This window comes from Xyrauchen texanus, chromosome 40, assembly GCF_025860055.1.
Source record: "Xyrauchen texanus isolate HMW12.3.18 chromosome 40, RBS_HiC_50CHRs, whole genome shotgun sequence".
Taxonomy (NCBI): domain Eukaryota; kingdom Metazoa; phylum Chordata; class Actinopteri; order Cypriniformes; family Catostomidae; genus Xyrauchen; species Xyrauchen texanus.
Genome location: NC_068315.1, coordinates 9,392,564 through 9,410,626, shown reverse-complemented (window position 1 = coordinate 9,410,626; position 18,063 = coordinate 9,392,564). Strand labels below are relative to the sequence as shown.

The window sequence follows — 18,063 nt, the reverse complement described above, 5'->3', positions numbered from 1 at the left end:
TGTATCATAAAAAGTAGGCATTCCATACCACAATAGTTGGGTTCCAGTGGTAAAAATCCCATAAATCTTTTCCATAGACAAATTGATTTTATTTATTTTTTTGTGTATTTTCTCCCCCTTTCTCCCCAATTTGTAATGCCCCGTAGTGACTCCCCTCAATCCGGGTGGCAGATCTCAGTTGCCCCCGCGTCTCTGAGACTGTCAATCCGCGCATCTTATCACATGGATTTTTGAGTGCGTTACCAGAGACCTAGCACGTGTGGAGGCTCATCCACGCACAACACACCATGCACACTCACTTGCTGAGCTACCCAATTTACAGTTAGATGTGCATTCTATGGCAAGCAGCACTTTTATTATTATTATTGTTATATATCTTAGGATATGCTTTTCAAAATCTCATTAAAGATTAAACTTATTAAGTATTAATCCTTGGCACCTGACTCATCACACACTGTTTGTGCTAGAAATTGTTGAGGAGAGATGTGCTATTTCTTTTCTAAGCAATTGGACATGTGAATGATAAAACAATCAAAAAATGTCCATACTTACCTTGAAGTAAGTACACAAGCCATGTCCAGGGAGCAAAATTCCACAGAGACTTGGGGTGGGCTCTTTTACTGTTCAAAGTCAATTAAGTATGCCTCTTCTAACAGGTTTCTTCTTTGTTTAGTACAGTTATTAAAGGGGTCATGACATGAGAAATCAAACTGACCTTGATATTTTGACATATACGAGGTCATTGTACTATAAAAACATACTGTAAAACTTCCTCAACAGAAAAAAGTACATTTATTTAAAATAGGCTACAAAAATGGCTGTTTGAAATTTGAGGAAATTGTGACATCACAAGGACCAAATACATCTGTATATAACTGCCTCTTCAGCAAAACATCAACGCCTATTTTTCATCATTGCACCCTTGGCCCCGCCCTTTGATACTCACTGCTCAGTTTCACAGGTGATATGAAGAGAGATGGGCCTGTCATGTCAATTCATCTACACCAAAGGGGACTCACACAGGACACCTTCATGTGAATTTAAATGTTTTTCTACACTAGATGAATGGCTTTGACCATTATCATTCATCTCACGCCACTTTTTTTGTCAATTCATCTACACCAAAGGGGACTCACACAGGACACCGTCATGTGAATTTAAATGTTTATCTACACTAGATGAATGGCTTTGACCATTATCATTCATCTCACGCCGCTTTTCCAATGTCCAAAAGATCCAATGTCAAATTATAACTCTAAAAGGAGACCTCCATTCTTTTTCATTCAGCTGCTCAATTTCTGGCTGTTTTGAAGGTGATCTGGTCCATTTTTGCACCCATTTGTGCTATTTTTAATTGGTAGTCTTTTACATGCGCTACATGGACGTCTTCGATAGTTTTGATGTGTTTTTGACAATGTGCGCAGCTTTTTAAGAGCGGTACAAGCGCAACATTTAAAAACACGTTTCATTCTGCTGCTGCCATTGACTGGGAGAAACACATGCCGTTCTGTGTGTAAACGAACACGGAAGATGTGAGATGTGAAGACAAGCTTCTCTGCTTTGGCCTGTTGAAGCACCCAACATCACTATGGATTGAAATGTTCTGAAAATGCAAACTTGATACAGAGTGATTGTATGTATTTCAACATGATATCAGCATGGATTGCTTGTGAACCAGTCAATACATCAATCAAGCTTTGCAAGGGAACGGTTATTGAATGACCATTATTAAAGATAGGGTAGTTAAAATTGGACCTGATGCAAAAAAGTAAACAGTTTCTTTCAGAAATATTTCAAATGTCATGACTGTTTTATAGTAAGGTAACACTGTGCTAATATATTGTGTGTACGTTATGTATATACCCATGGCGGTGTCACATTTTCTTCAAAAATTCTAAAAATCTATCAAAAACAGACAGATAGATCAATAGATTGATATATCGATTGATAGATCGATTGATAGATAGGATTTGTGGGTGATACTGGTGTAACAGTGCCGTTTCATCCATTATCTCCAGTACTTCTAGCTGCCAAAAGAAGTGTGAGTATCTCCTGGAGTTGCTTTTATTTTTCTCTCACTCTGACTCTCTCTCGCTCTCCACCCTCTCCTACCTCCACATCACTTTCATCATTACTCTCTCTCCCTCCTTCATTCATTCTCTATGTTTGACAGCCTCAAACATGCCAAAGGGGATGAACTTTCCAAAAGACAGAGAGAAAGATGTGAGCTCCGTCACTTCTACTTGTTGTGCAGGTTGAAGTCACATGGCTCAGTGATTAGTGTTCTACTACTTAATGGGTTTTCAAACTTGCCAAAGACAAACCAATTTAATTTGTGGAAGGACCCTTTATCTAAAATATAAAGTCAAATATATATTTTCCATATAACAAATTATATTCATGTTGCGAGAGAAAAATATAAAACCTGATATTATAAAAACAACATATTATTTACAAAATTAAACAACTGTCTTTTAGATTGTCATAATGTATTAAAGCAAAAAACTAAATAAAAAAATAATAACAATTAAATATTATTGTTACTGTTTCATAGCATCTTTAAAGACAATATTGCCTAAAACCCACAATCTAAAAGCAACAGCAGTGAGGAGATACTCTTGATAATATCATGATATGTTATTTTCATGGAAAAACATAGGAATGCTTAGAAATGTAAAATATTTTAATGTATTCAATTATTTATAATAATAATTAAATGTAATAATTGTGATTAATCATGATACATTTTGATTTCCTACCAGTTTTTAGAAAGCAGAATGAAACAGTCAAATGTCAAATTCGGTAATTATTAACCTTTACTTGGTCAAGTCAAGTCAATTTAATTTGTATAGTGCCTTTCACAACACACGTCGTTTCACATTAACAGACGATAAAACTATAATGTCTATAATGTCAATGAATCATCATTGTGTAATTATATAAAATACAATTGTTAATCGTGTTTAAAAATAAGTAATTAAATAATAATTGTGTTAATAACCCCAGTGAGCAGCTGAAGGCGACTGTGGCAAGGAACACAAAACTCCATAAGCTGTTGATTAATGGAGAAAAATAACCTTGGGAGAAACCAGACTCACGGTCATCACGAGTCATGAATATAATGTCAATATTACTTATGTATAGTGCAAGTCATGGTTTAAAATGATTAAACTAAGTAAGTGTTAAGGGTCAGTGTTTAAACATCGATTTTGTTTGAACTGTAAGATTAATGAGTGTATTTCGGAGTGAAACGGAATATTGAATGTTCCATTTCAAATTTGTATCCCCTTTCCTCACCAACTTCACTCCATCTCATGTACTCGGATGTACGTCACTGCTTTCGTTGCGCCAGTGTCCACTACAGGTGGACAGCATGCAATGGGTTTAACTAGAATGTTAGAAAGGATTAATCAAGATTTACACAAACAAAAATGTTAACGTAACAATGAACACAGGCTATAACTGTGTGATAAACAGTTTAAGGTAGTTACAAGTATTGTGCTGTTAAATATCAATATAACTATTCCAAACTGATTAATAGACCTTTTTCACAGACTGTGATGACGCGTTTCCGCCTAATTTAGCAGCGTAAATCTAGCAAACTTTTTATATGATAATTTTTAAATATTGAGTGTAAGTTTATAAAATTATGCACTGTGTTATATTACACTGTAATTAGTTTTTTAAAAAACTAATTACTATACCTGTGAGGGGTTTCGATTACAGCTGCTGAGAGAGTGACAGTAAATTTGTCATCTTCTCACATTTTAATGTCTTAATCCACCGCTCTCTATTTTTGTCTCCTCTTCTTGAAGGCTAGATTGCTTTTTCTTTTGGTCTTGGAGCAAATGTGTAAGTGAAAATAATATTTGCTGTTATCGCTCATTCACTCCCATTCACTGCTGTCGAAGTTTACCCTGCAAATGTTTACTTCCATGTTCCAAAACCCAGAGTGTGAAAAAGGTCTATTGTCCTAACTTCAATTCCATCATACATTAGAGTTGTGTGGGGGTGGGGTTTATGAAGAGCAGTCTGCTTTCACGTCACAATCGAGTTACATGTGGGATATGGAGCTGCCTGAAGCGTACATCAGAGTAGGCTCGCTCCCTCAGTCAGAATCGAGGGGGTTGAGGGTCTGTCAACAGAAACTTCCCTCGCTCACTGAACGAAGTGGAACGGACTTCCAAAATGGCGGCAGGGTTTCTCCTGAGGGGACGTGCTAAGGGTAGTTAGCGAATGGATGTTAAAAGTGAAGTGGCATGCATAATACTTGTAGCTACCTTAAACTGTTTATCACACAGTTATAGCCTATGTGTTCATTGTTATGTTAACATTTTTGCATGTGTAAATCTTAATTAATCCTTTCTAACAATTCATTCTAATGAAAAATAAAATGAAACACAAGATTTATACATAAGCCTCTGAAATCAAACTCTGAAAACTTTGTTTTCTCAGGTGCAAAAATCACTAAATAATTCCACAAATGTCCAAAAAAAGGAAATCAGCCTTCAACATGCTCCAAGTGATCAAGGTTAATGGTGTTCCAGTTAAACCCATTGCATGCCTTCTTCTAGTAGTGGACACTCGTGCAACGTAAGCTGTGATGTACATCTGAGTCCATCATGAGACAGATTGAAGTTTGCTAGGGAAGGGGGTATGCAGCCCTGGACGTGGAGGCTCAGGAGCAAGTTTACCCTCGAGAGCATCTCGATGTTTCTCAATGGTAATGCAAATTTTTACAATAGGGTTTTAAATAGGGTGCATTGCTTAGAACAGTAGCCTAAATCTATGTCTAAATATATAGCTGGTAGACGTTTCTGATGAGCTTGCTAGCTAGTTTCACTTAGCATCAAACTTTGTGAGGTACCAACAGTGTACACTGATGGGACAACTGTATCTGTTAAGGACAGATATTTCACAAACCCCATTTAGTGTTCTGTCCAATTTTCGGTCCTACTTCTTCAAAATGCAAACAATCAAGCCATTGGACCCCCAACCAGGGTATTTGGGGGATTGGAAAAAGGGTTTTGGGAGAGCCACAACCTAAAACGCACCTCCTCGCCATCTTTGTTTGTTATGAGACTTCTTATGACTTCTTGTGAGACGTCAAACTGACGTCATCAGAGAAGGAATGTAATTCCAGAGGCGAAGCTAATTTTCCGATTTTGATTGAAGATTACGAAGACAAACTCTTTTTTTCTGTGGATTAACTTGCACTGATTCACCACAAGACTAGTAATGTGTGCTAACGTAAAGTAAATAGGGTCAATTTTGATTGCTTGTGGACTTTAATTCCTGAACTGATGAACTACAATACCTATATTCTTAAAAAGAGACTCACTAATCAAAAAAGTCACAGGAAAAGGACATCCTGACATCTCTGATTTGTTAATGGCACTACAAGAACTGTCATACTCTACGTCATACTTTGTCAGTGTTGGTTAAGTTACTCAAAAATGTAATACACTACAAATGACTAATTACTTCTCTAAAATTGTAATCAGATTACTGACTTAATGGTTTACTCAATCGAAAAGTAATTACTAATTCCTTTTAAATTACTTTCTAAAAACACTTTCAAAAACAAGGTTTTGATTAATCCATTCAATGTTTGGCATGTATCCTACATAAAAAATATTATTTTAGAAAATTGTGTAACCCAAGTAATCTACTTAAAAGTTATTTAATTGATAGTCAGTATCTGTAATCTGAACAAGAATTTAAAATGCAACGTTACACTGCTTTTGTGTTAAAAAAAAATAATTAGATGACATCCAAAACTGCCCTTTGATAAATCGTACACACTACGTAATGATAGAAGTGGCGTCAGACAGGGAAAAATGTCCATTAAACGTTTTCAAAAGCCATCCCAGAATTAGGACCTATTTGAAACATGAACTATAATATTAATAAAACTTTGTAATTCATATCTTGCTTGGAAAAAAAAGTATTTTATCACAACATGCAGATACTTTTGAATGGCTGTCAATGGAGAAGCAGACTTTTTCCCTGCAGAGTGTTGTAGTTACAGCAACTACCAGTAGGGGCTAACTTTCAAAGTTAACCAGCCAAACCTTGACCCAGGTATGAGCCTGAAGTGCACTCAACCTCACACTTTGATGTGTTCTCCGTGCTGTCTATCACATCTAAATTAACTCTGTTTGGTGGAAGCATGTGGAATGTATGGTTTAAGTGAGGCAAAGAGAGCGTTGTACTGTAAGGCCATAGGGTGGTTCAATTCACACAGCAGCTGCAAAACAGCTGCCTGATTTCCATCAAGTTGTGCGGTAAAGAAGGAAACAAGAAATGCATTGTACAAACTCCTCCCCCTCAGCACCCCGTTTACACATAAATGCTTATGGTGGCACTCAGTCAAAAAGAAATAGATATCAACTCTCTTAGACTACAGTGAAGACCTAAAGAATATTCCATGTGTTTCCAGTGATAACGGTGTCATTATGTGCACATCTGAATCTGCAGAGATGATCCCGATGATATCAGGTGCAGTGTCCCGTGTGGCAAGGCTTGACTGCTCTGTGCAGGAAGAAGTGCTCTGGGTGGGTGTTGGGCCTTTTGTGTCTGGCTGAGGTGCATAATTATGTCTGCTTCACTGCACCCCTCTGACAGCCAGTGTTTTAATGGCACTCAATAACAGAGGTGCTACTGCCTGAACTGATGATTAAGAAGCTGTGAGTGTTAGAGGCTGAGTGTGCTGAAAAGGCCACATAGCATCTCTGTCCAAAACTCTATAAAAGTGTATATATATTATATGTAATATAAAGTGACATCTTTATCTTTATTTTGTACATAACATATATGTTAATGGTATTTACATTTATTATGCATTTGGCAGACGCTTTTATCCAAAGCGACTTACAGAGCACTTATTATAGGGACAATCCCCCTGGAGCAACCTGGAGTTAAGTGCCTTGCTCAAGGACACAATGGTGGTGGCTGTGGGGCTCGAACCAGCATCCTTCTGATTACCAGATTACCAGTTATGGTGCTTAGACCACTACACCACCACTCCTACTGTATAATGGTATACTACAGTTGGTAATTTTATGCAAGTATGCAGGCAATATGTGTATGTACACATAGACTCTGTGAGTGTTTCTCAGAGAAGAGATATCACATCTTGTGATGTGTTAGCACAGTGTGTTTAAATCATGTACAGAATGGAAATAAATTGACTCAAATGAGAAGAATATATCCTGTCAATGAGATAAATCAATGTTGCCCTTTTATTTGTGCAACTTTAAGGGCACAATCAGGTCCATCGGAGTTGCTATAGTTACATAGACTGCAGGATGTTATTGCAAGAAAGCTGTACTGAGCCTCTTGAGCTTAGATTAAGTACGATAGTCATTAATCCAAGCCTGGACTATGCCATTACTATGAGGAACGCCAACCATTATTTGAGGTAGAGAGGCTTCAGACCATCAAACACATTTTTATTAGACTTTGTAAAACAAAAATACAGTATTATGTTGTCTCAAAATCATATGACTTTCTTTTGTGGAACACCAAGATTTTATTTTATTTTTTTTAAGCAATACAATCAGTTTTGGGTGTAAAACAGACCAAATATAACTCCTTTTCACTATTAAACTGGGTATGTTGCATACAGGTATGGACAAACAGACATATACATAAGCTATTTTCAACTAAAACTAAAGAAGCAAAAGTACAGCTATATATTGTGTTGTCCCTCATACACTAATATTTTCTAACTAAAATGTAATGTACAAATATATGACTCTGTACATCAGTTATTTTAATGGCTTTGCAATGTAAGCATCGTAATAATGTAAGTAAATGCATTAATATGGTACTAAACATTTTGTTTTTATAGGCCAGGCTTAAAATTCAATACTCAGATTTATACAATAAGTAACAGGCCTCTTTAATGGGCCCTTTAATTAAACCCCTGGTTTAAAATCTGGCATTAACCAGGGTCAGAAATTAATTTTTATATTATTTTTATAAGAATATTATTTTTACCTTTATGAGGGGTCATAAAGAGATTTGGGTCATTTAAATGAACGACGGTCAAAAAAACCTAAACTGTATTGATTAACTATGTTGTGAAAAATGTGTCTCACTGGCTATGGCCCTGTATTAACCTTTTAACAATTGTATTATTATTTACCACAAATCCCAAATTTACAAAACCAATCTAAAACTCTTGCATTTAAAAAAAACCTTTGATTTACAGGCACAACTGTAGTCTCTTTTGACACAAACAATTGGTATAGCTGTTGATTTCATTCATCTCTATGTTCAAAGACAGATATAGCTGAAAAGAACTAAACAGGCCAGACATTTATCTTTACTCCACATGATAATCTAATTCTCACAGAACTTTGTTATCCATCACAAAGATATCTGGCTGCTGCCATCAAAAATGTCCACTCTTCAAGACTACCAAATTAAATCAGAGACAAAGGGGCCCCTCACTTCAATAAGCACAATTCAAGAAGGCACTGTCACTCTACTCTGGCTTGTTTAAGGACCAGATGGAAGGAAAAGCTCATGGATAAGAATGCTGGATGAGGGCTTGGTCCATCACACTAGGATGCACAGAGGGGTATGGAGGCCTGTCTAATTGCCTGTCTCAAAGAGTTGGCTGCCAGAGGATTTATCCAGGCTTAATAGAGCCTACACGGCTCACTGAGAGTGCACGTGTCAGCTTGTGAGTGTCACTCAAAGATGCTGAGTGCATGAATTCAGAAGGAGTGGTTGGGTGCATTCTTTTCAAGCACATATGTTGTTAGCTATTCAGCTAGCACAGTCGCAACTCAGATCCTTTAGCTTTCAAAATGCACTGAGAAATGAGAATTCATGAAAAAGCTGAAGGAGGGGGAATTGGTAGAAGCACAATTGTTTCTGCTTGTCACTGGCTGCTTTTTACACATTAACAGCACAAACATGAGACAAAATTAGATTCTTCTCTTAGAAAGACGGAGCCTATTTGCTAATTAAAGATCAAACTCATTTTTTATTTAATTAACTGGAATGTATTCGATTAAGACTAAGGCTTAAAGATGGGTGGAAATATCTCTGATTAATAAAGTGAATCATGCAGCCTTTAGGCCTACAATGTTTTTTAAACCACATCAAGAGTTTCATGTGGCTGTCAACTAGATGAATATTCCCTGATTTATGTGGGACATGTTATTTTAACCCTGGAAAGGCTAGTGAAATGTAAGAAAATCAGAAATCGAACGAACTGAGCCTGGCTGGTAAACATGGACAATAGTGCCATCTACACTACACTTATGTAATGCTGAAGGATCAAGCACATTATTTTCTATTGAAATTCAACAAACTGTTTTTACAATTAATTTGACTAACCAATCAAGTTTCTAGACTCATATATGTGGATGTATAAAATCAGTTCCCCTCAAGTTAACACGTTTCAAAGTGTCAAAATACATTTTGTCTCCACTTTAAGCAGTATATCTACTGTATAATCATTTAAATAAAGGATATAAGATCATTTCTAATGTAATTGCATTGATCTACTTTTTAATATGGATTATATTTGTAACCATGTTTTAAAAGTTTTATCTGTTACATAAATATGTTACATTTAGAGTATACAGGTAATATAACGTGGTTTCTTAACAGCAATGGAAAATGAGTATTCTGTAAGTACAAGTGTATGTGAATTGTAACTAGGTGAGTCACTGTCAACACCATATGTTGTGAGGGTGTGCATGACATATGTTGTGAGGGTGTGCATGACAGATATCCTGTTGTTTAAACACTGGCACAATTAATCATTTCAAACCAAATAATAAGATAAAAACTGTAAAATAACCATATGATTATGCTGTTTATTTTCACGTCTTATTCTAAAAATAATTTAAACTACAACACCATCACACTGACACATAATTTTTCAGTATTTTACTCTGTATCCTTTAGAAATTACACACACTTCTTGACATTCAAAGACACTACAGTAATATTCTTAGTGTAATGACAACAGACATCTTGTACATGTCACTGTTTAGATTACAGTCCTTTTACAGTATAGAGCTCGTCAAAATCATAAAATGCTGGATTTGGATAAATCGACATTATATGCAGAAAATAATTTGCTATGTGGAACATTATTTACATTTCATTATCAAAAAAGTATTTCATATCCTGTTTATCTGTCAATGGTGCCTTTTCTTTTATACATATTAATGTTTCTGATGTGTTGCATTTGGGTACCTATTTTTTGCTGCTTATAAAAATATTCTCAGAAAAACAAACACAAAGATGACCTAATATGGAGTAACAATAATTTTTTATCAGAGAATGGAAAAATATCAGATTGGAAGGAAAGTTTTTGAATAGAATGGTGTAGGCAGTCACTCAGTTCTACTAATATCTCAATAACTAAATCTGCTAAATAACTATAACATTCATTATAAAAACAGTGATTTATGTCAAGGAATGAAGACAGAATTACTTAAGATCTGAAATGTACCAAATAAATCATGTCGCCATTCTTCAAAATCACCAGCCTAAGACTAAAATGTACAGTAAGTCGAACTTGCATTCTTTATTTTTGAGTTTAAAAGACAAGTGATGGATACTGTGTATAAATATTAACTTGAGCTCCTTTCCTTTGACCATGGTATAGCCCTCTAAGGAGAGGCAAAGGTGAAGATTTAAATAGTTTTAAAGGGGTACCTTAACTTTCTATATCTATTGACAGTTATTCAAAGACATGAGCTTTGTTTTAACATTCCAAAGAACCCCCTGCATGTTCTGGGACAAAAGCCACAGTGAAAGTACACAGCTTTATTTCCTTTTAGCATTCACACTCTTACAGACCCAGTTCATGCCATCCTGAAACACAAAAAATAAATTAACAGAATGTACAATAAACTTGAGAAGTTGATTTGAAATCAATGGTTCTATTCTGGTGGGTCATAACTCAAATATGGCCTGCAGGTCTGTTCTGATAGGGTTGTGCACAGCAAAGAAAAAACAATGCACAATGCAAATAGTAAAATGCAACTAACTATAGGCATATCACTTTTTTAAAAGGGAGGCAACTTTTGAAGTCAAAGGCTATGCGTCAGTAAGTCGTCAAGGAATAGTTCACCTAAAAATGTAAATTCTCTCATAATTTACTCACCCTCATGCCATCCTTGATGTGTATGACTTTCTTTCTTCTGCAGAACACAAATTATGATTTTTAGAAGAATATTTCAGCTCTGTATGTCCATACAATGCAAGTGAATGGGTGTCAAAATCTTGAAGCTCCAAAAAGCACATAATGCCATCAAAAAGTAATCCATACAAATCCAGTGGATTAATTAATGTCTTTTAAAGTGAAACGCTAGGTGTAAGCAATAAAAAAAAAAGTCACTCCGGCTGTGGTATGCATGTCCACAAGGGTGCAGTTCAAACTGCCTCTCGCATAAAGCAAGCGCGTTGGCATGTCGATATCATCGGTTCCCTCGGCTGGTCTGAAATTGGCAGGGGAATATATATACCTCAATATTTTGAGTGACTTAATGGGTGTTTTGATATCCCAGTGAACAGTGAGCAGCCATAGCTTCAGTCACTCAGGATCATTGATAGGAAATCTGTGAAAAGTTATTCTTTCCTATTGCGATGATACCCGTAGGCGTATTCTAAAGTTTTTCAATAGGTTGAGACATCCAGGATAAGCACACGCAAACACCATCTTGAAAAAGAAACGGAAACAAATACAAATCTATAGCAAAACCAATTCAGCTTCTAACATTCTTCCTCTGTTGTGAAAAACACAGCGCTTTCGTATTTGATGTATATCATGCGTTAATACACGTGAACTATATTCGACCCTCGATACCAAGCTTGGCGGAAGTGAAATTTTAGAGTTAAAAAAGTTTTAAATGTTGATCCATTTCTTACACACACCTAGCGTTTCACTTCAGAAGACATTACTGAATTCACTGGAGTTGTATGAAATACTTTTAAGACAGCTATATGTGCTTTTTGGAACTTCAATATTTTGACACCCATTCACTTACATTTTATGGACCCACAGAGCTGAGATATTCTTCTAAAAATCATAATTTGGGTTCCGCAGAAGAAAGAAAGTCATACACATCAAGGATGGCATTAGGGTGTGTAAATGATCAGAGAATTTTCATTTTTAGGTGAACTAATCCTTTAAAGTATTTTAGTGCAAATTCATCTGTCACTTTGTCGAAGATGCCAAAGGATGCAGATGCTAACACTGGAAAGTTGCTTGACATTCCCTCATCCTCAATATAGGGACACTTATAAATCAGAATTGACAATTTTCCAGCTTGATCTCATGAGATTTGTGTCCATGGCAACATTTCTGCAAACCAATATTACACATTTGGCTGCACCAAATGAGAGTAATGTTATGTTGTTATCAGACAAGGTTTTTAAGATGAATTTTGGATGGCAGTATTAATGAGTAAAATGTACTTCCCTAACCTAAAACATTAGCATAAACCTATCCAATAGTGTCCTAATAGCAAATGAGAGGTAAACAAATCAGACATCCAAACCCTTCACCAATGCCTAAACCTAACCGACAGCGTTCTTGTCGCAAACGCAACATAAAAAAACTTAACTGAGCTTGAACCTCCAAAGTCCAACACTCTATCAAGTAAGCTACCATGGAACTTAATCAGGGGCGTCTGTAATAGAAGCGTTGAAATGTGTAGTTTTTTAAATGATGTGATAACATAGCAGTGTGAGAGTAATAGAGTGAAAATTAAGTGTTTATAAAGTCACAATCAGCTGTTCTGTGTAAATCGTGATCTGTGTAAACATTAATAAATCGCAGTTGTTCATTTCACCAGGAAGTTGCTGCAAAACGTAGAAAGTGGCACGTAAAACTCAGCTTGCAAATATGTAGGTATAGTAACGTTCATTCTATGAGACTAGGTTGCAATTTTCCTATTCAGCCTTTTTCATGTTAATAATTTTTATATTTTTATAAAAGTATTTAAAAAACAAATCTTGTTGGGCCCATGTAGTTCATGGTAATATTATTATTAAATCTACATTTTTGATTGAAAGGACTTTTTTGTTAACTTTTGTACAGTGAATTGGCACTGTGAAGGGTCGCTACTTGATGTCAACTGTAAAATCTGGGTTCTGAAGCAAAACCAAATAAGAACCACTGGTCTAAAATGGTAGCATGTTCAAAATTGTATTGTGTATGTTCATAAACACAAGTCAGTATTGTAAATCCCCACTTTTCTAATGTGCTCCAAGCTTACCTGGACTCCTTCTCCCGTGAGGGCAGAACAGGACTGAATCTGCCACACTCTGTCCCTGATAGTGTGTAAATTCAAACCCTCAGCTATCTCAGATGCTGGAGCCGCAGTGAGCAGATCCTGCTTATTAGCAAAGACCAGGACTGGAACACCACTGAGCTTTTCTTCATCAAGCAACTCTGCCAGTTCCTAAAGATCAATTCACTTTGTTAAACACTGACAGCAGAAATTGTGAGGAACAGCAAGGAAATGCTGGTATCTAAGTATCACCTGTCCGGTTTCTTCAAATCTTTTGCGGTCTGCACTATCAATGACGTAAATCTGAAATAAACAAGAGTACACAGTGAAAATCTCTTAGTGACTGAAGCACTGTAGAACATAATTTTACTGGAAAGAAGATCTCACCAGTACATCCGTGTTCTCAAAGTAATTCCTCCAGTATGGCCTGATCTTTCGTTGGCCACCTATGTCCCACACATTTAATTTGAATCCCTGTGACTGGACACTCTTGATATTGAAACCCTACAGAAACAGGAGTTGGTAAACCTACTATTGACTTGTAATGAAAAGCAGCAGCTACAATGAATGAGTAAGTACATCACTAAAATAAATGTAATTTCTGAAATGTTAATATGTGAAGGCACTAGTCACAGTGACATTATAACCTGTGTTGGAGTAATATGAGTGATGTCTTCAGATGCCAACTGTTTCAGTAAAGTGGTCTTGCCACCATTGTCCAACCCGAGAAGCAAGATCCGCACCTCCTGATCGGGGGTGCTTTTCAGTTTCCGTAAAATTGATAGCAAACCCTATAAAAATGTTTATATAAAAAAAAAAAAGTAACTTATGCAATGTTTTACATTTATGCAATGCATGCAAAAATGACGTCATGAGCACGAGCATCATCAACAAACAGGTTTCAAAAGCAGCGATTAATACTTAAGCGATGTAAAAATAAAGGAAACATGTCTCGATGTAGTTTCACCCGTAAACAGGTATAAAATGAGAGACAAAATGCAACGCATAAGCGAGTCTCGCACAGTCGTGACACCTAAACAGTTTCGCAAGCTAATCTCATCCACGACCGAGACCCGCTGCTCATCTTCAATACCGCTAAAATCAACAATTCTCCCAAGACATTACGGCTAATATGACTGCATTTCACAGTGCGACTGAAATCAAAATGTTGAATCTCAAACGGGATCATTATAGCGTGTACAAGTAAGAATACGTTTATTATCAGAGCTGTAACTCACCATCTTGTGATTCTTCCTCCCTGAGACGCCGCTGAGGGTTACTAGGGGAAGAGGGAATGACGTAGTACACATACGCGATATCTAAGGAGGCGAAATGTGACGTAGACCACAAAAAGAACATATGCCATTGTTTACTTATTTAAACGAATAAATTATATTTTAGCTAATAGGTGAACATAAAATAATTCATTCTAAGGCAGTATTGGTATTGCTAACCTTAATTTCATACGTACATTAAAATGGCTGAAGTAATCGGCAATCAGCTAGCGTTTGTTGTGTATTTAAAGAGATAGTTTATCCAAAAATGAAAATTCAGACTGACCTTTCTTTTTCGGTGCTCAATGAGTGAAATTTTGAAAAAATCTTCTGCTCAGTGATGTCATTCAATGGCAGTGGATGGTGATCACCTCTTCAAGCTTCAAAAGGACACGCGCATATAATTCAGAAGTCTAATAAATTATTCAGACTCTGGCCTTGTTCTGATGGTTTGGTGAGACACAAACCGAAGTCTAATGTATTTTTTTGTGAAAATGTTCATTGAAGGCTCTCCTTTGAGCATTCATGAGAGTGCACAAGAGCAGCACGTGAGAAACCGCTTTGTTCCACTTCAACCGGACCACCAGCAATAGACTATTAACAACAGAGAACACAACACAGCTGGCACTCAAACCAGACAACAGAACTTACAAAACATGTCTGAAGAGTTTAAAGTTGAAGAGGAGATGCATTTCTATGCCCAGCCTTATTTGTTTGAACCGGAGTACTTGGAAATCAAACTAAGAGAGATGGAGGAGGCTAAGAAATTTTCATTCATGGGTGAACTATGCCTTTAATGTACACACAGAGGAAGTAAAATGATGTGCCTGCTTGTGTGAAGAAAAATGAGACCACTAGTAAAAGTGCTTTGGTTTAGAATTTTTCCAATTTAATATTTTTTATTATAAATTCGATTATAAACATAACACATCCAGTGGGAAGTTTGTTTGAAATTTGAAATTGTTTGTTTGAAATCTGTCTGTCCATATTTCAATGTTGTCTCGCTTATGGACCCCACTGTACACAAAAAAATAAATACACAGTTTTGTTATTATTATTTACACATTTCAATTTCATTACAAAATTACATCAAATTGAAATGAATAATCTTTAATTGAATAAAAAAAAATACATATTTTACTGTAAGTTCTATTCATTTAATTTTGTTAAACATTACACAATGCAATTAGATTTTTTTTATTAAAATTGAAATTAATTACATATTCTTTATAGTATTTTACTGTATAAAAATATGTAAAATAATGTTTTCATATAATGTATAGACAACAATGCACGTTTCTGAAATACCTAATAATAATGTAATTGAAAAAATATAGAAAATATATATATGCAATTTTAAGCATTGTATAGCCTGCATTCCTCAAAACAACGATTGACTGACGAGTTTCTAGAGAAAGCTGTTTCTTTTTACCATTTTTGACCTAATGACCTTAAAACATGCCAGTCTATTGCATACTGCGGCAACTCAAAAACAAACACAAAGACAACGTTAAGCTTAATTTAAAGAACCAAACAGCTTTCAACTGTGTTTGATATAATGGCAAGTGATTTTCTAGTACCAAATGAGCAATTTGGTATACATTATATACACACTTTTCTCAGGAAGGGTTTAATGTTAACCTCTCACAAATGTCCATTGTAATAATTTAAAATACTTATTAAAAAAAATTCTTAAACTGATCGACATTCAGGATTATACAGCTAGTATAAAGTTATGGTTGAAATATCAATTACAAAAAATTATGGCCAGTTCACTGTCAGTTTTAAAAGCATTTCACAGTTGGAATGTGCCTTCAAAGTCGACTGACGCACTAGCTCGTCAAAGTGCGCACCCCTGACATATCTATTAATAACTTCGGAATGAATCAAGGTATTAACTTACTTTTTTTTTATGAAAAAGCTGCCATTCGACTGCATAGACTGTGTTGACTTCCGCGAATGATAAGCCTTCCGTATTTTAGTGCAAATCTATAGCATTATTATTATAGATTTTACCGCAAAACAAAGACATTGTACTTTATTTTATCTAATGCTATAAAATGCTGTTGGTGTGTGTAAACCAATCACAGAGCTGTGTGTGTGTGTGTGTGTGTGAACCAATCACAGACCAAAAAAAAGAATGACGTTGTCAGATGTCATTGGAGTAAAAGGGGGGAGGGGTGTGAAATTCCTACAGCCAGAGCCTATGGCACCTAATGACTGATGAAAAGCACATCAATCATTCAAATGCAGTAAACAGTTCCATCTAGTGGTGTTTTTGGATATTACTCCATTTATACAGAATATTCCATTCAAATGAACAGTTTTGTTCCTTTTATATTTTCTCCCGTTTTTCAACCAAAAAAAAAGGTATGGTGACTGTAGTCACAGAAATGTAAATAGTTGTTTTGTTTCTTTATATTTTTTCACCCAATTTCTTTTGAAGTTGTTCTAAAGCCTTTGAGGAATAAATATTTGTTGTAAAATTCATTAATCATTTATGTTTAATATTTTTTATATAATAAAAACAACAAAATTGAATTTCCGTTTTTGTATTTTTTTGGTGATATATCACATCAGAACATGTACAAATGTCTCAAGAAGTGTATTTACAATGCATCCACATTGTAGATGAGAATCTATAGAATCCAGAAATATGACTCTCTTCACTCTGCTATGAAAATTGACCATTCCAGAAGCCAAAATATCAAAATAGTGCCAGGCAGACTTAAGACCCCTTAGACCATAATCAGGACGGTTGTTGGATCCATACTTTACTCTAGCTGTGAAGTTTGTTCGGAGTTATGTGCTTGTCTTAATCATTATAAGATGATGAAATAAACCCCAAGTCTGTGATCATTCACGGGAGTAAAACCAAAGTGTTTATTTTATCAACAACTTTAAGACGCTCAGTATTCATTCCTGCCACTCGAGGGCAGTATCTGATCATTTTAAATTCAAGAAAGGCTCTTGAGAGAAAGTAAATGCACAGCTTAGGTTAAATGCTCACCCTAATGTGCCAAAGTGTACTCTAAAGTTGTCACAAGACACTCCTTTTTTGGTTGATCTGACACCAGGTTGTGCAAAAGTTTTGCTATTTGTAATTTTAAATGCACTAATGACTAAATGGATGACAGACATGCTAAACAATATAGCGAAACAGTTAAGACATCACAGATGTTGAAGCCATGTGTTTGCCTGGTGTCGTGATACAGACTGCTTATATTGGACTGACAAATAAAAGCTGATGGCAGCTGTGCACTGTTTCTCTCCTTAGCTTAATCCAAAGAGTCTTTATTTTCTTTATAAATTCACATAATTCAAAATGTGCTTAAAGACCCCCATAACATTAATAATAAAATAGAAAAAAATATTGCAGTTTCCACTCCAATGTCTATTAGCTTTGAGGCCATATGCTTGTGCACTCTTAAAAGTTGACCAAATGGACTTTTAGCATATTTTTCTTTTCGAACACAAATCCTGTTCAATAGGAAATATATCAACAAAGGAAAGAA

General features: G+C 35.6%; 1 protein-coding gene across 1 annotated transcript; it reads right to left on the bottom strand.

Annotated features, from left to right (window-relative positions):
* Window positions 1–9,846: 9,846 nt before the first annotated feature.
* On the bottom strand, window positions 9,847–14,593 carry LOC127633483 (ADP-ribosylation factor-like protein 3). Its single transcript, XM_052112627.1, has 6 exons — window positions 14,513–14,593; window positions 13,922–14,065; window positions 13,662–13,778; window positions 13,527–13,577; window positions 13,260–13,445; window positions 9,847–10,851 (listed from the first exon to the last, which is right to left on the bottom strand). The coding sequence occupies exons 1-6, from the start codon at window positions 14,582–14,584 to the stop codon at window positions 10,804–10,806; spliced, it is 618 nt and encodes a 205-aa protein (XP_051968587.1). The 5' UTR covers window positions 14,585–14,593; the 3' UTR covers window positions 9,847–10,803.
* Between the last annotated feature and the right edge of the window lie 3,470 nt (window positions 14,594–18,063).

Bases quoted from the DNA above. Each gene is read 5' to 3' on its own strand.
- LOC127633483 (XM_052112627.1), bottom strand. From the start codon at position 14,584: ATGTGTACTACGTCATTCCCTCTTCCCCTAGTAACCCTCAGCGGCGTC. The intron at 13,779-13,921 runs GTTATAATGTCA...CTGTTTCTGTAG, and splicing joins CTCATATTACTCCAACACAG to GGTTTCAATATCAAGAGTGT. The intron at 13,578-13,661 runs GTGAGATCTTCT...TGTTTATTTCAG, and splicing joins TTGAGAACACGGATGTACTG to ATTTACGTCATTGATAGTGC.